General features: G+C 44.9%; 1 protein-coding gene across 2 annotated transcripts in view; it reads right to left on the reverse strand.

Annotated features, from left to right (window-relative positions):
- The window catches only part of NECAB2 (N-terminal EF-hand calcium binding protein 2), a 127625-nt gene that overhangs the window by 80706 nt on the left and 24203 nt on the right, over positions 1-22716 (reverse strand). For both annotated transcript variants that reach the window (XM_083163964.1, XM_083163963.1), the window contains exon 3: positions 9880-9988. In XM_083163964.1, coding sequence (XP_083020090.1) covers positions 9880-9988 — 109 coding nt within the window. The remainder of the gene's footprint in view (positions 1-9879; positions 9989-22716) is intronic.

Raw genomic sequence — 22716 nt, forward strand, 5'->3', positions numbered from 1 at the left:
GTCTGCGGGGGATTGGGGGGGGGGGTGTAACTATAGCACCACAGCCCCCGGCGCCCCCACATGCACAGCGCCCCCCCCCCCCCGTGGTGGCGGGGGCTGCGGTGCTATAGTTACGCCGCTGGGATAGGTACCAGATCTGTGTATGTTCCGTTTCAGTCATGTACACACGTTGTACTTACACATCATGGCTTTTGGACATTCTATCCCTGCCAGCCTATACGACGGACTACTGCAGACACCAGCGGCACAAAAAGACGGCTTCAGCCTTTGAACCAGCAAACCCTTGGAGATGTATTCATATACTCCCCCATACATTTAATCCTTGCAAAATATTCTGAAATTGCATCTTGGATCCCCAGACCCATTTAATTATCTGATTTTTATATTTGAAGCCGATAGATACATGTTCTACTTATACTATTAATTGTTTAAATTGTTGATATATATTGTATGATTATTAAATTAATTACATTTTTCGTGCGCTCCTTTATTAGTCATGTTTGAGTAAAATAGGTATAATGTGCACAGAAGGGCCAGGTCTATGACAGCGAGGACGGCTGGGCTGTCTGGGAGACAGCATTTCTAGCATATGAGTCACTGGGGCAGATGTATAAGGCCTGGTGAAGAGATACGTGGCCTACACACGGGGAGATGTGCTCAGCGTTCTGATTCCAGAATGCTCAGCAATGTCGCTCAGCACACATTGCTGCACAGCAACATGCCAGCGGTATGTGCTGAGCGATATGTCAGAGCCGGTGTTCTTCGGGGAGAACACTGGCCTGCCTGGCGCTATTACTTAAATTTATCCAGCATGCTGGATACTAATCACCGGGGATAGCGATGCGCGGGGGCGCAAACCGCTATCGCGATGGCCCCTACACACAGAGCAATCTAGTGAGATCGCTTAGATAGGCCCCAATAAGGTGGAGATAAAGTGGAAGGTGATAACGCACCAGCCAATCAACTCCTAACTGTAAATTTTCAAAATAGCTGATCTATAAGACCTCCCTGTTAGTGAAGGTCAAAAAATGGAAATGTGTGCATGTGTTGGATATAGAGAGCGCTGGATAGAGACCTCCACCTTACTGTAACATTCAATAGTGGATACCGAATTTGCGATTTGCAAACAAATTTTATTTAAAATGAATAATATAGTCAATATCGGACAATATTCACATAAAAATAGTAAGATTATAATTCAAGCATTTCCAATGAGTCGAGACCCAACGCGTTTCGCCGATGAACGAAGCCGTTCATCGGCGAAACGCGTTGGGTCTCGACTCATTGGAAATGCTTGAATTATAATCTTACTATTTTTATGTGAATATTGTCCGATATTGACTATATTATTCATTTTAAATAAAATTTGTTTGCAAATCGCAAATTCGGTATCCACTATTGAATGTCACAGTAAGGTGGAGGTCTCTATCCAGCGCTCTCTATATCCAACACATGCACACATATGTATTATATACATACATATATACTGTATACAGTATGTTTATATAATACCACATGAAAAACCTGTGTTTGTCCCTCTGTAGCCCTGACAGGTTTAGCGCTGCCTCTGATTACAAACCCTCCCATGAGGATGCTGCTGCTGTTGTCCTCCATGGGCCTGAGAAGCATATGATGAGCTCCACCAAGCAGAGCTCAGCACAAGCCTTTCATCTCTTGCGCAAAGTCTCATGGGACTTAGTCAACTCCCAGTAATGCACTGCACACTTGTGCAGTCAGTGTGCCTTGGCTCCTGATGCTCAGCACCAATAATCATCGTCACATTGGCAGATAGGTGAAGCTGCAGCACTACCCCACTCCCATGCACAAAACCTTTAGCTGAAAAAAATATATTTTTTTTGAAAAATACATGCCAACCACAAGGGGCCCCCAGATAGAGGGGGCCCAGGGGTACTGACCCCCTGAGCCCCCACCTTAATCTAGCCCTGGTCCCAACTGTTAGAAAACAACACAGGACACAGCTACCCCTACTGGAACAGAAATGACATTACACTGGCTCCACTCCTCAGATGTGTAAATAATATGAAAGCCGATTTGTTTAATGAACAGCAGTGTTCCAAATAGCGAGGATAATGAGAAGCATAATTACTTATTAATATATACATTCTGTGTAAATATTGCTGTGGGATGGTTCTCTTGTCACACTGATAAAGCAGGGAACCAGCTTGAGGGTGGAGGTTTTTTTTTATCCCCCCTTCACCCTTAAGCTGGTTCCCTGCTTTAGCAGTGTGACAAGAGAGCCATCCCACGGCAATATTTAAATTTTTGACAGCTCCATTACACACGTGACACATGACCCGCACTGACCAATGATGGACAGTGCTAGATGCGATCACACGACCCCGCTGCTCTCACATCCCTCAGAGTTGCAGCAAGTGCGCCCAACAGTATCTTTGGCTATGACTAGCCTATAAGTGCCCACGGTCTCTACTGTCACACTGACCGCAATAGCTGATCGCCACTTAAACTGACGATCAGCGCCGCATTAACATCGCAGCTACACACTTCTGGGTTTACCTGGAAGTGACGTCATGCGTTCCACGATGTGGAGCGCAATTCGGCGTGGGAGGATACACTCCCCTTTATAAGCAGGGACCCGGACAGAGCTTCCCTGCCCCTGTTACACTGTTGCCACTTTGGATGTTACCTCTGCATAAGCTGTACTGCCTTGAGAATGGTCCTAAGGGACCGAAACGTCGGCAAGTATTTTACCTTGACTGAATAAATATCTTTTGGGATTGGAATCCCCAGTGATCATATCTACAAAGTCTGGTGAGTGCTGTTTTCCCAAACTTGGGAGTATCTGTATTTATATAGCCGAGCCCTGGCCACACTGTTATGTATACAGCACCCCAGCGGCTGTCTATTTGAAGGGTGAGAGTGCAGGTTTTATATATATATATATATATATATATATATATATATATATATATATATATATATATATATATATATATATATATATATATATATATAGATAGTGACTCCGTGAACCCGGCACTCGGACCCCAGGTTTTTGTATATATATATATATATATATATATATATATATATATATATATATATATATATATATACCAGTCCAGCAAGAAGGAGGCACACGGAGGACACACAAAGTTTAAGATGCAAAACAAAGCTGTATTAGCTTTGTTCTGCATCTTAAACTTTGTGTGTCCGTGTGCCTCCTTCTTGCTGGACTGGTACATAATCACTTGGAGTGCACCGGGTTATTTATTGATTGTAGAGTGCCGATATATTGGAGCATATATATATATATATATATATATATATATATATATATATATATATATATATATATATATAGAAGAGAAGAAATATGCGGCACTCAGGAGTCTTCATAAAGTTTGGAGAATTTTATTCCAACATGTTTCGAGAGCATAAACTCCCGTCTTCTTCTTCTTTTCTTCTCTTCTATATGGACTTACTGTTCTATGAAGGCACCTGAGCGCTTGGTCTAAGCTGTACCACTGGGAGTGCCGGATCCTGTGATTTCTATATATATATATATATATATATATATATAGTGACTCCGTGAACCCGGCACTCGGACCCTCCTGGGGTTGACCTGCTCAGGTGCCTTCTGTACTGGCAATCTGCCCAATATATAGTACTCCGGAAGCAGCGGCACTCTGAGTCTTGTAAACAGTCTTGTAAACAGTGGAAAAACGTGAATTTTATTGTCTACATGTTTCGGGGTACTTCCTGAAGATGGGGAAGTACCCCGAAACATGTAGACAATAAACTTCACGTTTTTCCACTGTTTACAAGACTCAGAGTGCCGCTGCTTCCGGAGTACTATATATATATATATATATATATATATATATATATATATATATATATATATATATATATATATATATATATATATATATATATATATATATATATATATATATATATATATTACATTCAATGCTGCACGGCGGCAGTAAAAAACGTGAAGACACTAGTATAGTGCAAAGCCAACGTTTCGGGCGGGTAGCCCTTTATCAAGACCTTTGTCTTGATAAAGGGCTACCCGCCCGAAACGTTGGCTTTGCACTATACTAGTGTCTTCACGTTTTTTACTGCCGCCGTGCAGCATTGAATGAATTCTTAGAGTGACTTCTGCTTGTTGATATTATACCTCTCCTTGAGGGATAGAAGCGCACCTAAGCAGCTGAATTTCTACAGCCTGAGTGCCGGACCCCTTGCTTGCATATATATATATATATATATATATATATATATATATATATATATATATATATATATTATATAACAGAGTAACAGAAACACAGACATAACTATAAAACAATATAAATGTATTCAAGGTGACAAGCAGAATGAATGGGGAATATAAATACACTCGGGAAAATAATCTAATATAAATATTGCACAAGTGGTTATTTAGAACAGACATGAAGCCATACAGGACCCGGCTTTGCATCCATCGCTATACTGGGATGACAGTTCATTTCCATATCATTCTGAAATCTCAATTGATTTAAATATTTAATACAGTAGGACCCAGTGAGGCTGACATCGGGAAGCGCAGCGGAATTTTCTGCGCCTAATAAGATGCGGTTACTAAATAAATAAATAAGATGGTAAACTCTTAATTGCGTTTATTTTGTACAGCCACTGGCTTTAGAGAATGACGGCGCAGTGTGTGATATTGGAATCGTGGAGCGCACCAGCCGCCAGGACTCATGGGAACAAATTCCTTGGTTTTAATTTGCTTTATTTGTTTTGGGTGGTGGGTAGGGGTCTGTTCTCAGAGCTTCGGGTTATTAAATGTCTCATATGGATTCATACTGCGCCGTTACTATGGAAACCAATATATCAACATATCCACACTGTGCCCACTGCATCCTCATCGCGGCTGATACCTAGGAGGTGGGTGGGGGCTCGACTTGGTAGCTGCTGTATTCTGTACATTCTTGTACACTGAGTCCATAAACTACCTTTATAAACATATACATTCGGTGGTATAATATCGAATAACAACAGTACAGAAATACTGCACTCTCTCTCAAGCATCAGAACACACAAAAGAGGATCTTGGCTAAAGAGCTTGCAATCTAACGAAAATCCGTATTTGACTGAACAAACACTGGAGGACTTTCCCTCCCCATCTCATTGCCCTTTCCCCAAGTGTAAAGCCACAGGAACCTTGTGTGGCCAGCTGTTGCAGAATTTGCAATCAGTTTAATTGCATCAAATGAGGACTCACAATCCGGCAGAAGAGTCCGAATCACTCAGGGTGATTAAAGCAGACTCCCACAAGGACTGGGACCAGCGTGGATGAGACCTGTTATTAGTTACTGTGGAAAACTGACAGATTGGGGAAATCAGGTCACTTTTACTCCCACCTCATCTGTAATCCTACTTTTACCCTATAAGCAGCAGCTGCTAGACAAAGACGTATGCCGGCGCTATGAAATATACATCAGAGATACCTGAGTGCTCCGCTCTGGGATTCTGGGAGATGTTCCACGGGTGCGAGAGTTTAAACAAGGATTCTGCATTTCTAAAGAAGGAAGATGCATTCAATGTATTTTGATTTAGGGGCTGATTCGAACCAGCTCGTAGCGGGCCGAGTTCGGTCTCGTTCTCAATGGTGGGGGTTTATGCATGAACATCCAAATTGAAAGCCGCCCACTCCGCCACTCAACTGCTGGTAAAACCAAGAGATGAGCGGCCGGGCCTGTGATGATGCGGGAGCGGACATCACCACTGCCACGTACACTCTGGGCGGCTTTGAAGCTGAAAGTTACCCAGTGTGTATGGGCCTTTAAGGTGGGTGCCAGATGGCTGTACCCATGTAACTCTGTACATTGTGCTACAGCACCAGCCAGGCAGCCTGAAGCCAAAGGACCTTATTCTGATTGACGCGCAAGGCTGCAAACTCCACAGCCTTGCGAGTCCATCAGATGCCACCCGCTGCCCGCAGTAATGGGGCTGCCTGGCACCCTCACCCTCTGCCCTTCTCCGCCCTATGCCCACCGTGTAGGGTGCATGCGAACGGAGGACCGAATTGATCTGAATAAGGTCCAAAGTCTCCTTCACACGCCACAAGCATTAGATCCTACATGCCAGTTGTCTAACCTTGGTTACATGCACATGGGCGGTATGACCGGCGAGTCCCTGAGCGCCCATACACCTGTGTATAAGCCTAGGGCACCTGGATGTACAATGCCAATATCCGATGCATTTCTGTGCTTGGTTTCCAAGAAAAATGATTAATAAGCTGAATCTGCGCCTTCCTCCACAGGGGTGACATAAGTGCTCATATTGGGGCAGATTTATTAAGCTTGGAGAAGAGATAAACTGGAGATAAAGCGGAGAAAAGGTAAAAGGAGATAAAGCACAGCCAATCAACTCCCAACTGTCTTTTTCAAACACAGCTGATTGGCTGGTGCTTTATCTCCTTTTACCTTTTCTCCGCTTTATCTCCAGTTTATCTCTTCTCCAAGCTTAATAAATCTGCCCCATTGTTCTGTAATTAATAAAGTACTCTCATTAAATGTTCCCTCCTCTGCTGTCCTCAGAAGCTCCTCATCCGGCAGCACTGTAAGATTACAGCGTACAAATACAACCTGACTCTGTCATGTCACCCAGACTGCAATGTCTCAGTACTGTACACATAGCACATAATACAGCACAAAAGGCAAAAGGATTTGCGTTGGAAAAAAAAATCCCCCCCAAAACTTTAACATTGAGGGAGGTTTGGGATAATGGCATTTTTGGGCGAAGGTGTAATCAGTGAGGTGTGAGGCTCACTGGCGAAGAAACGGGATTAGGGAGCGGGGGCTCGGCCTGAAGTGACATTTCTGTAATTACTGAGGGGATCCGGTGCACAGTGAGGTAAATCTCATTACATGAGAAAAAGGAGGAGGAGGAGGAGGAGGAAGTAAAACAATGGAGTGCAATTAAAAGAATGACCTTAAGCCACAAAAAAAGTGATAATAATACAATATATTTGATATTGATTTGATAATCACATGTCTGTGGGTTTAAAGCCTGTTTCAGACGTATTTGCAACGCTGTGTATTTTCAATATAGCAAACAGGTAAACGCCGCACGCCCACCCTACAACCAAATGCGCGCCCCCCCCCCCCCCCCCCGCCGTGCGAACACCAGCATTTGCATGCGAGGTAATGTGTATGCTTACACAACCCCTCGCATGCGGCTGCATGAAAAATCATTTAATGTTGCCGTCAATCAAATGATTTTTACCCCCGTTCGCAGATAAAAGTAAGATGCCCCACGCAGGCATCGAAATGCCTGCGTTCCCCAGGTAACACCCAGTGTTTTTATGGGGACACCCCCTTCCCTCCCCTGCACATACAAACGCCTCGGTGAGTGTGATACTCGCCAAAGGCATTCGCACAGGAGGTCTGCACAAGAAGATATTCACCCATGCGGATGCGCAGACCCACACAATCGGAAACGGTGCTGAATTCGGCCCCGACTGATCAATCCTGAATCAGGCTCTTACCACCATCACAAGATGACTATGTGTCCAGTAAGCCTCTGACCCCACAACTGCCCTCATGGTAGATAGGACACTCAACTGATCTACTTCTAAGAGGCCAGATGACCAGATCTCTTCTCCTGACGCCCATGGGTGGTAAAACTGATCACCTAGTACCACACTTGCCTGTATATTAATACTCCTCTCTGGGAGAAGCCTGGCAAAGAGAAGCCATTGGGGACTTTGGAGGTGAGGAGCATTAGGCATGGTCCACATGATGGTAAGAACTGTGGGTCCTAAAGGAGGGGGTGGGGCTAAAATAATTGTTATTTGCATAATTTTAGCCCCATCCCCAGTGGTGCGGAGACCACCTAAAAACTCATGAGTCTCCCACAATTTCTGGGAGAGTAGGTAAGTACACGTATGACTGATTGGCAGATCACAAATGTGACCACAAACGCCTATCCTCAAAAAGCCCCATGAGTGCACCATGGACTTTGTGACTATTCTACATGACGCGTCTGGTCACATACATTTTTACAAATAATTAGTCATTGTTGTATTGCTAATTATCACTAATGCACGGGTACCCTGGGCACTGACGCATTGCACACAGCTGCTGTGTGACTCAGATGCTAAAAAGACTAAGGCCTGATACAAGTCAGCCACATTGTTGTGCTTCAGCTGTGACCTTATGCCAACTCGTCTGCAGCAAAAATACTGATCCCAATTGCCTAGGGCACTGTAAGCGACTTTGGCGCAAATTCATATTTGTACGCATATCCAATGGCTTGTGTACAAATACAATGTTTAGGGGTCTGCAATGTCGCAAGCAGACCCCTGTCAGTCACAGCCGTTCTTCACAAAGGGGACACACCCTATTATGAAGTAATGCGGCTGTGGTATTCCATACAAACATGAATCAGGCCCTTTGCCTGCAACTACAATGTGAATAAGGTGCAAAATTCAGAAAAAAAAAATAAAAAATGCGGGCATTGAAGACATGCCAGGCTTCTTATACCATATATTGCAAACCGTATTGGTGTATGTACAGTAGAACTCTGTACATACATGTTTACGGTATAATTTTTTTTTTTTAAATGCAAACACAAACGGCAGTATTCCAACATTTCCAATAGCCCCATTTATTGATTCAATCATCTACGTCAATGGTCTAGGGCTCTAGGCCCACAATCTCCGCTCCATGACATTTTAGAGACGGCGACAAACAGATCAAAAGAGCAAAGCTTTATTTAAAAAAAATGTTTACAGTGAAAACCTTCAGGGATCACGAAAGCTTAGCACACGAAAGTGTTAATCGAGCCGCTTTACAGCAGAAATAAATGTTTAATCAGAATGATTAGAGGAATTAAGCAGCGTTCATTGTGAGAGATGAGACGTGTGAGGCTCACATCCCTTTTGTTTAATTCTGCATTTGACAATAAACCAAGATGATGTTTCTGGCAGGATTTGTTTTTCTTTCCCTCATAAACCTCTATTTCCAGCAGCTGCTGCTAAAATGGAGATGACAGATAATCGTACTAAACCGTAAGAGACATGATGGGGTAGGAACGAGGCGGCGAGCAGCAGCTGTAAGGACATTAGACGGCGCTTCATGTTTAGGATACGGGACATATAAAGCAATAATGCAAGTAAGATGTCACACTCAGTGACAGAAACTAATCTGGTGTTTCCATACATACAGATGTGCACAACACATGAGGAAAACACATCTTTCTGACGGTAATGGGGGTACTTGCTGTATCCATACAGTTCCGGGTGCAGGTTTTGCACACATTACACATACCAGTACTTCCCAATTATAAACCTCTCAGCATGTCTAACATCTGCCCCACCAGCAGTGTAACATGGTTTTGGGTTTTGCCAAAGTGGCAAATTGTTGTTTTTCTTTTTTTGGGGGGTCACTCAGAGGAGGTGTGGTCACATGACACACTCTAGGGGTCGTACCCAGAACTTATGGGCTGCCCTCAAACTCTATCCACACTGTGCACATCATCTATTCACACAGGGGTGGGTGTGCAACTGCAGGTGGGGATGGCACCAGGTAGGCAGTTTCTGCGGAGGGGCCTTCATAAGGGAAGGGTGCATTTCAGCTATTTAAAATCAGGAAGGGCATGGCACCCTGCTGATGGGAACGCTATTAGGAACCTGATTTCACTAATATTAGCTGACAGCATTTCATCCCAAATCCTGGATATAATTACCCCTACAGTACCCACAGCCTTACCCTTTCCTGAGCACACAGAAACACAGGGTCAGATTCAGGGACTATAGACCGCCAGACATGGAAACAGGGAGCACAGGAAACACAGGGATGCGTTGTAGTGAGCAGAGGAATGTGCACATCACTTTCTTACTTGGTGTTGTCAGAATCGATGGTGTGAAACAGCCGCTCAAGCTCCTCCTCGTTGAGGGTCCCATCTGAGAAGAATGTCTGGAACTCCTCCAGGGACAGCTTCCCATCATCTGGAAGAGAGTCGGGGATAAGGATCAGATCACCAGCAGTGAATCCATCACTAGCAACAGTAGGTCAATTACATTTATATAAAAGAAAAAATACAGTGTCCCTCTGTACAATTATGTCGCCTTGTGGCCTGAAATGCGGGATACTTCAGATTTCCTGGTTAGACTCCCTACGCACTGGCATTATATATTAAATTATTATTACAAGTATACCTTAGGTGTAGATTTCAGATGTGAGCTAAATGTAGTCCGATGTGAAACTATAGTCATTCTGCCATGTGACAGGGGCAGTTCTACTGTACATTGTGCGGCTTGCGTTTGGAGATTATCAGCGCTATCCTTATACCAGTAGTAACGTTTTGGATTAGGGGCTCCAAAATTCCAAAAGCCACTCATACCCCCCCCAACTTGCCACAAAATGACACCTTAGACTCTCAGAGTGCGAAAAGCCCCAAGATCTCACATATCCTACAAAGTTCCCCCCTCAATGCACTCAGACCTCCGCAGTTAAGCAGCGTATGGTGTATTAGCAGTATATGGGGTATTAGCAATTAGCAGTATATGGGGTACTAGCAGTGTACGGTGTGAGTAGTGTACCGTGTATCAAATTATATATATATATATATATATATATGTACCAAAATTACCAGAGGACAACAATAAGCTGTGAACACAAGGACATTTGTACTGCACACATGTTTAAATAATCTATTAATATTATCCATGAACCTGTAGGCAGTTTTACTCAGTCTGCATTTTGTAGTTCCTCCAGCATACTGGGAGACGCCAGTGGACTACTACAGTCAATCATTGATCTCTGTATTCATGACGGTCCTGAGTTATGGGGAGATTACAGTTTGCCTAGGTGACACTGTTTTCTAATAGAGATCAATGTGCGTTCGTTAAATGGCATCACTTCCCCCCTAGTGTGTCTCTCCTCCAATAAAAAAACACAAAACAGCACTAATTAAAATCAGTAATCAACCGTCTTAATTTACCCATGCTAAGAACATTACACTATTATATTAACTTTCCAATCTTAATCCCTCAGAACACAGTTCCCAGAATTCCCCTGGAAGAAGCCATTTTGCTACAACCAGCTAACTCACTGAGATGGCCTTCAGTTTTGCCCCATACATCAACCAAAACAGGAAACAAATTACAAAACTGGACCCCTGGACCTTGTACGGATCGCACATCACACAGACCGCAAAACAACAATCAATCATACACACTTTAAAAAGAAAAAAAAACTTCACTTGATAGTAAATCCGGGACTATATATAAAATCTGTCATACCTGCCTTCAGCTGGGACACAAAAACTTGGAGCATCCTTTGAGCCATTTTAGACAGCAAAAAAAACAAAATCTTCAGTGTCATTAAATAAAGGGGTGGAAACGCCCTCCCCGGTGGCAGGGGAGATGCGTAGCGCCACTTGTTCGGTTTAAATAATTCAGGATTCTCATTTCAGAATCTGCTTGAAGATTAGGAGCCCCGCAGAGAGTAATTAACAATGTACATAGAAAGCATGGCCTGTTTTATTTAATTGGATACACCAGGCGGTGTTTAATCTACTAGGAAAGGTCAGGATGCACTTTATGGAGGACTATGGTGGGGGTTACTTATTATAATGCTTGGAAAAGCCAGGTTACAAAGACACCATTGTAAAAAAATGTCAAGTGGTAAACAACCAGCTTAGTTATTATGTTGGCATCCATTTTGTGCTCCCTTTATTTACGGACAATAGTTATAAAAAAACATAATGCTAATATTCATGAGGTACTTGTTTCCTAGCACGGCGCCCCCGATTTTGATCGAAGTGCATCTTATCGCATCGCATGCAATATAATAATTTTTAATTGTACAAGCACCATGATGGGTGCTTTCAATGTTAAATGCACCCCCATTGTCAACGCCACCCCTTCTATCAACACCAACCCGAAGCGTGGTGAGCGCAGCGAGCCTGCGAGGGGTGTCGGTACGCGTCCTCTGACCTTTTCATACCCCCACTATCCACGTCGGCGTGGAGTTGAACTTAGATAGTGCCGAGCCCGAAGCGTGGCAAGCGCAGCGAGCCCCGCGAGGGGACACGGATTACTTTACATGTATTCCGTGTCCGCTCGCCACGCTTCGGGTTCGTATTCTGCGTCCCCTCGCGGGGCACGCTGCGCACGCCGCGCTTCGGGCTCGGTGGCTCGACACACTATCTAAAATCAACTCCACGCCGAAGTGGATAGTGGGGGTATGAAAAGGTCGGAGGACGTGTACCGCTGCGCTCGCCACGCTTCGGGTTGGCGTTGATAGTGGGGGAGGCGTTGACAATGGGGGTGCATTTAACATAGTAAGCACCCATCAGGGTGCTTGTACAATTACTGGCATGCGATGCTATGCGATATTTCATTGTACAAGCACTCCTGTTAATTTAACGGGAATATCGCATCGCACACCACTAAATATGGTATGCGATGGTATGCAATGGGCGCCGTGCTAGGAAACAAGTACCATTAATGATAATAATACTATACTAATATCTGTAACTGAGGCAAGAAAAAACACAGCATTATTACCTGAGGAAAATGCAAATACTGCATCACTTAGCAAAAACTGTATTGGGTTTGGGGCTAAGAAGGCCATAATTACACTCGCAATGCAGATATCTATATTCTGAGCGGTATCCAGGTGGCTGACTAGGCCAAAATTAAATAGGTCTACACTATATGGTCAACATGGTCAAATTGTCAACACGAGCAAAGGGCTTTGGTTGTTTCGTGAAAAGTTTGACATAAGCTTTTGGGTATTTTTGGACTTTTTCCAAACTTTGCCATCCACATGGAATCTGATTGGGAATGGTAAAGTGGAGCGAGGCAACTGGCCTGAAGCCTGTTTCGCAAATAGAGAGCCATGTGAGGAGACGCAGTACACAATTTGAGGGTTTACGTCCTCAGGTGTCGACACGGACACAAAACCAATGGATACTTCGGGGGAAATTTACTAAGAACACGAAAAATCGTATTCGTAATCTTAATACGAATGAATACGACTGGTGTAGTTGTAGTTTCATTCGTATTCTGGAGGATAATTTACTAATCAGTCTTTTTTGAATGCTTCGTACGTATTATCCGATACGAATTTGTATTTTAAATACAAATTCGTATTTTTCAATACAAATTCGTATTTTAAAATACTGATCCGTGAAGGCTTCAGTGAAAAAAAGAAAGAAAAATAAACAAATAAATAAAAAAACGGCGGTTGCTATGGGCGACATCCCATCTTCAACAGAACGACCATCTTAGTAAATTTACCCCAAGTCTACGCCGACGTATAATTCATTCCATGCTTCCGTCGGCTGAGGCTGTATGTATGTGTTCTGGGAACGGATGCTGACAGTAGCAGCCTGATTAGTACTCCCTTGTCTTCTGACTGACTGGGAATCCTGTCTGGGCTCAGACACCACTGCTGGCGTATATTACCTGCCTGTCACTCCCTTACATGGACTTACAAGGCTGCATCACTGAGCTCTGGAGATGCCGCAGGACCCCAGAGGGGCCGTGGAATCAGCCCGCCGGCTCAGTTTAGATCTAATTGTTGGGCGATTATTTTTCTTATTCTTCAGCTTCTGTCAGCAGTTTATCGGATTCCCGTTTACTGCATAATGAATTAATCAAGCTGAAAGAATTAAAGAGTGTTTTATAATTTATGGCTGCTCCGCGTGTCCCCTATGCACTCGTTTGTTTTTGGTTTGTTTGTTTACTACTATTTGACAAAGAAACAAATGCTTCTAATGCCAATTTATCTATCCGTTCATGGGTAACAATTATCATCGTGATTCACGCACATTGGACACCAAGGTAATTAGGGAAATATACTATAATCACACAGGAGATTTCCCTACAATTACTGGGCCTGACAAATCTTCAGGTTATTGTTCTTTTTTATCCCCAATAGCTACTTTGCAAAGAATCGGATGAGTGCCAGACACAGTTGCTTAAAGCAGGAAACGGATCACGTATATTTGCACATAAGCTGAGGCGTATTTTTATTGGCGGACCCTGCCTTATTACAGCCCTGGAATTCTAGGTGTTCCAAAGTATTGTCAGCCCCTTGCAACACCCTGGGTGTATCCCACTGGACTCATAGGTAAGCGCAGGGAGGGTTTCTGGTTGCACAGACACCCCCCTCCTCTTGGCAAGTGCCTTAAATTATGACAACAATAGCTGGTATATAATATGATCAGTAGAGCTGCCACCACATCATGCAGTGTAAGGGACAGAGCAGAGCAGCTGCACATGCCTAGAGTTCCAGCTTCTTCTAACACAATTACTGTATGTGTGGATCTGAGCCCTCAAACATAGCAATGGACCAGAGAGCAGCTGCCAGGAGGAAGAGACAGGAGCCTTACCATGAAGTGGGAGATTGTGAGCTTAGAAAGTGCAGTACTGGTTCTATTATGTTTGTGTATTTAAGTATTTATTATTGCATGTTTAACCTTTTCCTGACCACTTATCTTATTTAAATGTTTGAAACAGCCTATACTATAAACCAGTGGTTCTCAACGTCGGTCCTCAAGGACCCCCAACAGTGCATGTTTTCCAGGTCTCCACACAGAATCACAGGTGAAATAATTAGCTCCACCTGTGATTGTTTCAAATGTGTCAGTGAATAATGAGTGCACCTGTGCACATGCTGGGTGACCTGGAAACGAGCACTGTGTGGGGTCCTCGAGGACCGAGGTTGAAAACCACTGCTAAAGACCACCTGTACTGTTAAATATTAGTACTGTATCCCATACTGTATCCAGTGTATAAAAAGACTAATTGTCATGGCTGTTACCACTCCCCCAGACTCCCGCCCACTTTATCAGGCTTAATACATCTGCCCCAATGTGTAATATCCGACAGTATCGTGTAATAATTATGACGAAAAACTATAGTCTGTCTTATAGGGTTATGGAAGTTGAATTGTTTAAAAATTCCAATGTGTAAAGAAGTGGCCCCGCACCCTCCTGTCTACCACACAAACAACCTTTGCCGGTTCACAGAGCAGAAAACCTGATGCTGCACATAGTCAACTAAGGCGGCGCCCATCTATAGAAGTCATGTGACCTCTGTTAAAGGGACAGGAGTGGGTGCTATCTGGATGTGTAACAATTTCTGGGGTGTTTTTTTATCTACTGCGGGAGGGATGGGGATATTTATGATATTCAGAGGACTATGGTAATGAGTTGTTTGTCTCAGTTGGGGGAGGTGGGTATTCTTTGAAATGTGGAGTTTAATGTGGAGCAGCTTGAAGGTCTGGTGGCCACAAGATTGCCAAGCAGGGGTGCTGACAGCAATCTGGGCCCAGGTACTGGGGGAGAGGGGAAGAGACGCTCTTCTCCTCTCGGCCTCACTGCTACCAAGCATATTGACACCAATGTCTTCCACACAGGTGTGGTCATGTGTTCATCCCGCCTCTTTTGGTATTGGTCCCGTCTACATTTGATTTGGCTCCGCCCACTTGAGTCCACTACAATAATTTTTTCAGGGCCGCTTCTATCTCCCAATCCACCACTGCCCAATATTGTGTATGCCAATCTGTTTATGTGGCTATCACTATAATATATATAATATATATACCACTAAAACCAACATATGGGCTTCCTATTTCACAGCAGACAATCAGTTCAGTCCATGACTATATTTATTCGTTAAATAATAAATAATATCCTATTTTCTTACCCACCCATAAATAGGTCCCTAAATCGTCACCCAAATGCGAAATTAGACCACCACAATCGGGTCATTGCGGCCTAAAGACATCTGCGAGTACTTTGGCGACTTCCAGCGCTAGAGGGGCAAATTACACCGATCCACTCAGATTACAGTGATCGCTTGTGATTGGAAATTAACTGCAAATGCTACCCACAATTATTGCTGACAGTGGCCACCCACACACAACGTCTATGAGATCAGGCTGAGCATCGCGGCAGCTATGTTAGTAGGGCGATGTGGTCCCTGGTTCCAGCTGCTGCATTCTCTCCCATCGCTATGCGAGGAGATGGTGATGAATGAAGTAACAGTTAAGGATATTCTTAGACTTTCATCCATAATGCTACATTTATATTCTGGCAGCTGATTATGCAGCGCTCACAGGTGGGGGACCCGACACACGCACTCATTCATATTCTAAAACCTTTTCACATTGTAGACACGAGGTCCCGCATACCTAGCGGTATCTGCATCTGATGTGCTGTTACTGATGTAACAATACCCAGTCCCTGAGTCGATGCATTACAATTTAGCGGAGTCTAAAAGTGTTAGGCAACAACCTTACAGATGCGTGAGCCTTCGCCATCATTCGATAGTCGGCAACCATCGAATGATGGGGGCGGATCCCACCAGGCTGTGAATGGATGTTACTGTGTATGCATGCGAATTTGCCTTGCGAACGGGTTGGTTGCCAGCCACCATTCTCAAGCCGGGGTTTGGTGGACTTGCAAGGCTGCGAATTCGGACATGGACGGTTGGTAGATCTCGAGGACCAGTCTGGTCACCCCTGGTCTAGTGTGCAGCCAACTCTCAACTTTGGTTACAGCTGCAGAAAATAGCCCTGCCTGGCACTCAAGTCACACGCAACTTGACCATTAGGAACATCGTTTTCCACACATATACGAGGTAATTCATACCTGATTGCACGGCTGCGTATTCGTACAGTGGGCGATTATCAATACACTGCGCATGAGTATGGCCCATTGTACACATGCGCAAGGCCATCCTGCGATGAAGTACTGCAACTTTTTCTATACGCACCTGTTGGCAAGGTGATTGACAGGAGGTAGGCATCTCGGGGTGGAAACCGGCTGTTTAATGGGAGGGTTAAGAAAAACGCAGACGTGTCTAGGAAAACGCTGGGAGTGTCAGGGTGTCCAATTGTTTTAGGGGAGGAAGTACTAACATCCGCCGCCCCATTTGCCCCCTCTGCCGGCTACCGCAGCTATACTAATTGCATATGCTCTAACATATGCGCAATGGGCAGAACTTGTGATAAGAGCTGCCCTTTGCGAAGCAACCGGTGGAGGGTAAGTGGGTCCCCGTTGGCTCCCCCTCCTCCTACCCAGCTGCTGCCTGCTGCGGGACAGGCTCCGCCTCCTCCTCCCTGCACCAGGAAGGGGATGTACAGGGTTAGGGATGAGGAGGTCACTGGTCTGGGCAGCACAGCAGGAGGCTGCCCGGACACAGGTGAGGGTGGGTTGGCGTGTGTCCGTGCAAGAAGGCCATAGGCTCCTATGGGGTATGGGCAGATTTTGCTGGCAATACCACACCCCCCCCCCCCCCCCCCCCCCGCTGCGAAAACCCGGCGTGCACACCACAATGCAGTTAAACCCTCTATAACGGGGATTTTACCGCATTTTTCCTTTAGCGAATCCCGTCCATAGGCTGGTAAGCCTGTTTATCCACCGAGTAAGTATGTGGCTACTCTGAGCGTGTGGTGGCTGCGATCAGGAATCGGGCCGCTACATCTGCGATCAGGAATCGGGCCGCTACTTCTGTTTAAGCATGAAAACATTTTTCGGTTTAGTTCTTCTATAATCCCGCAGGGGACCCAAAACTGAGAAAGGAGCAGTTTGACTTTATCCGCAGCATTTGGCTGATGACAGTACAAGCTCACTGATATCCTAACTAGCTCATTAATTTGTTCGTTGTTTAACTTTCTCTTCATTTTAATTACCGCGCTGGGAATCCATCCAAAATGTTCTTCACTGTATCATCGCCACAGAAAGTGGAAATAGCTGCGGATTTTATGCTTGGCGCCCAGACGGCAAAAGGGGGTTGCGGCAACATTTCTGCCATGACCTGCAATGATCTACAATCTGCTTTAGGAAAAGTCGCGTTACACCATCCAGATGAGAGAACGCAGGAGGGACAGATGCCACCAGATCCCCCACATCTCTGGTTCCAGCAACGCGGTATGGATGGCTTTGAACATCAAACACAAGAGATGCACATTTATAGAATTACTTTAAAGTAAGAAAAATAAAAGCACCCACTGACGTACGCAATGTACATTTGCAATGCCCAGATTTTCAATAACATAAAGGGAGTAAGGAGGAAGGGGGGAGAGAACAGCTTCCAAATGTAATGTTGGCATTTACAATTTATTTCTTTTAAATAAACCTTCAGATCCGCTTTGCTAATGATCACCCCCCCCCCCCCTCTCTCCCCAAATACAGAAGACACACGTCAGGCCTTTTATAAAAGCGCCCATTAAAAGACTGCCAGTCCCACCTCTGACACCTCCCCCTCATTAAAGTCTCTCCGGGGCTGTTAAACAGGATTCATCAAACAGGGAGCGGGGTGAGCGCGCTGCATTTTATCCTGCGTTTCATTACCAGCTGTAATTGGCGCTCTTCAAAGTTTGAGGACGCTGCCTGTTTTTTTTGTGGGTCCGGCTTTGAATTACAAGGAATGACCTATGACCTTTTCCGTGCCGGCGCGATGAACATCAAAGCGACCATTCTTCTTTTTTTTCTCTCCCTTTTTTCTGCTGCAAATGCCAGGGAAATGTGATAACAAAGTCAGAGGCATTTAGCGGAGGATGGGTTGGGATTTTATATTTATCCAAAGCCGGGTGAAAGAGATAGATTCATTCTCCATACTTGTATAGGCTGAAAATCTTACATCTCAGATGCCAGTATACTGATATATCGCAACTTGTGGCATTTTATGGTGCGGTGAAAAATCGGATATAGAGGCTGATTCAGACACGTTCCTTTGGGTCTGAATTCGTCCAGATCCCCCATGTTCTGGTTTTGCGTAAGTGTAATCCCCAGGAGCGAACGGCTTCGGCGAGTTTCACGCTAGTCGAGCCGCTTGCTCCGGAAAGGGAAGGGATGGGGGTGGCAGCAGAGGAACGCCAATAAAAATGCTGGGTTTTCCCTTGAGAACAAAAAGGCGTGGCCATGCCTGCTCTGGGCAGACGGCTGGCGGCACATGACGTCAACGCCCGCCCGGCAATGTGGTGATCTGTGGCCATCTAGACTGACTTTTATTACCAAAGGGGAGAAATATAATTCAATGGTCAGAGCGACCATCTAATGATTTCTCTCTTGTTCAGTGGCATGCAAGGGGATGTGTTAACGTTCACATCCCCTTGCATGCTAGAGGGGGGATTCGGGCACCAGAGGGGGCGGCGAGCAGTCGGCCGAGTGGAGTTTACCTGTTGGCGTATAAATCCCCCTCACGTGCTAGCAAGGAGATGCAGGGGCAGGTATATGGCGGCACGGACCTGTTCGCTAGGCTGGGAGTATATGCAGCCTTGCAAACAGGTCTGAATCAGTACCCCAAGTCTATCAACCCATCTACCGTTACAGTCAGGACACAGGAGACAAGACCGCTGGAACTCGCTGTCCTGCACAGTCCCTATGGTGCTAGCTTCAGCAACAGACTCCAGATCTACAGTACATGATAGTCCAGCATTTCAGTATTGTCACAATGCTCAGCTCCCTCTTCTGTACTGATAAATCTTCATTTGCTTATTTTGTATCACACATTTTCTTTTACGCTGCCAACATAAAAGGCTGTAGGGCGAAACAGACTATATAATTATTAATTATTGTTACGTTTTTATTGTATCTGGCCGGCACAGCTCAGCTACTCTGGCTATATTGATTGCTAAACTGCAGTGGCTGAAGAAGAATGATAAATAGGCCCTGGGCTAAGGACCAGATATAGGGCCAAATGTAATAGAGTGTGAGAATCAGGAAGTGAGAGATTCTGGGAGAGGTTTTCCCTTTTTTTTTTTTTTTTTAAACCGGCAATCATTTACATGGCAAAACAGGTTGATTTTGCTATTTAAATGATTGCCGCTTTAAAAAAAAAAGCATGGAAAACGCTCCAAAAATCTCTCACTTTCAGATTTTCACACCCTATTACATTTGGCCCCAGCCATAGAGGTGGATGCTGGGGATGTGATTAGCATCTTGGCTGTCAGGATGCCGGCAGCCAAAATACAGATGTTGACATCCCGACTAGAGCCCACATCAAGGAGGCTGTCGATGCCGGATGCCCATCGTAAGTACGCAGGGTAGGTTACGGAGATGAGAGGTTTGGGTTAGGCTGTGGGGTAGGAGGGTTAGGAGGCAAGGCAGGAGGGATAGGCACTGGCGAGGAGGTATACGGTTATTCTGCCATCCTCAGGATGTTCAGCAGCAGTATAGGAGAAGGGAGAAGAGCCCTCTCATTGGGGCAGATGTATGAAGCCTTAACAAGAGATAAATGCAAGGGTGATAAGGAGAGATAAATGTCCAGCCAATCACCTGCTAACTGCCATGTTACAGGCTGTGTTTGAAAAAAGTCAGTAAGGAGGTGATTGGCCGGACGTTTATCTCTCCTTATCACCCTTGAATTTATCTCTTGCTAAGGCTTAATACATCTGCCCCATTGTTAGATGTTTTTTTCATCAATAAAGCTTTTTGCCCCTTTAATAAAGCGCTAACCCTTTTGGCAGCATTCCAAAACTATGGAGACAACCATGACTGCTGGGACTGTAGGAGGGGCTGGGAGGGTATTATACTATAGTGAAGGTAGCGTGGCACTACAGATTATGCATGTGCCCAGCTTCTCTCTCAGGATCGCTGCTCACAACTAGGTATATTTAGAATTTTGGCCAAGTAATAAAATGCAGTTACGGCTAGCCTTGCCGTCCATCACAATCGCTCACAAGGGAATCTTCTCTGTTATAATAATCTGTCTGGGATGAAATCATTCTTTGTGTTGCAGTTTGAATTTATTCTTTGTTCGTCAATTATTCCTCCGCAATGAAATAATAGATATTAATTACACTATCTGTCTTCAGTCTTGGACAGCTCCTCGCCATAACGTAGAGGCCAAGGGAGCACTGAGCAGGGGCTGTTGTTGAGTGTTAGGAGCAGCTGTCATGTATTCTTGATGACTTCAATCTGCCGGGGAGGGATTTAAATCTCATTTACAGCTAATTAGCACATTGAACAGAAGCCAAGCAATGGACGGCAATTTTGTTTATTTCTGAACCGATTGTTTTAATATAATGCTACCGCTCAGCATAATAATATGAGTATTATATTAGTCCTACACTCCGGGCTTCCAACCAAAGTCTGAGATCGCCCTTATTTTCAGCCCCCGCTTGCCCCCCAGCTGGATATCTGGCCCGGTTTACCCACTTCAGCCCCAATCTGGTGTTTCCTGACCCTATCAATCCTTGTGTTGTTGTATCATCACTGTAGAAAATGCCGGGGGAATACGCCAATTCTATACACATATAATACAGGGGCGGTACATAAAGTAAGAGAACAAGACCTCTAATGGGATACGTTCATTGGGACAACCATATTTAGGTTGTCATGTGAGGGGACGAGGTTACACTTAAACGGGGACAAAAATCGTGAAAAACTAATATCGACCGTTTTAACGGTCAATCTTCCCATTGTCGACCTAATGCTTGTGTGGATCTTACCACCCTGTTGACCTTAGCCATGTCGACCTATTTCAGGTGTCAAACCTAAGGCCTGTCGACCTAAATTGGCTTGACCCAATGACCCATATCAGAATTATAAAGCATGAACTAGAATAAGGCCCTATATCCATAGTAAATTCCTCTCCTCGCTCTCTCCTTGTGGAATAATTCTCCTGTCACTAATTAACCTTTCCCCATCCTTTAACATATATATATATATATTTTTTCTGACTGTTTCGGCTTCCCCTGGAAAGATTACCCACATGTGGAGATATATAATGTCCACTGACCTGAATCATTTCTCTAATCAGTGCTGCAATGAGCGGCGTATTCCAATGCAATCTAACTAGCAATCATTGGTGCACATAACGGTCGGGTGGGGGATGCAGCATTACTAACGAGAGTAGACAAGTCCTATTGCATTCATTCACTAGATCAGATTATCTCCTAATAGGAAATAATTCAATTTCAACATCTGTCTTCCTCTTATTAAATCAGATTTTCTGGAACGCACACAGGGATGGAGAATGGAGCTTGGGAATGTTGCAGTACACCACTGATGGCGCTCCACTGCAGGGGTGAGTCCCCCGCTACTGCCGGGGGGTAAGTCCCCCGCTACTGTCAGGGGTAAGTCCCCCGCTACTGCCGGGGGGGTTATTCCCCCGCTACTGCCGGGGGGTTAGTCCCCCGCTACTGCCGGGGGGTGAGTCCCCCACTACCGTAAGGGGTTAAGGTCCACACATACTGGGCGTCTATGCCCAGCGTGTATGGACAGCTATGATAGCATTCATCGCTGGGGGGAAGGCCTCTCAGTGCATACACACTGAGCGGCTATCCCCCTGTCCGGCGCCGACGGAGGGGAGAGGACGGCTTTGCATATCGCAGAGCAATGCAAATCCGTCCTCAAAGCCGCTCAACTGCTTGTATAACCAGCACATGAGCGGTTTTCCCAGCGATGATACGGAGGCGCGTAGCAGCGCTCACCGCCGGGGCAAACACACTGGGCGGCTTTGAGATGAAAGTTTGAAAAATGCCGTTCTGAGCGGCTTTCAGCCCAAAGTCGCCCAGTGTGTATGGGCCTTTAGTCCTTCACTACTTCTGGGGTTCGTCCTTTATATAAATATTCCTTAAGATCTTTTATTTGTTGTCCAACTTTACCGCCAGGATAATCGAAACTTGGAGAGAGAGATAATGTACTGACCAATCTGGTAACTATCACCGTACACACTAAAGGTGCGTACACAATATACAATATATTGTT

The sequence above is a fragment of the Crinia signifera genome, chromosome 11, assembly GCF_055691185.1.
Source record: "Crinia signifera chromosome 11, ASM5569118v1, whole genome shotgun sequence".
NCBI classification, from domain to species: domain Eukaryota; kingdom Metazoa; phylum Chordata; class Amphibia; order Anura; family Myobatrachidae; genus Crinia; species Crinia signifera.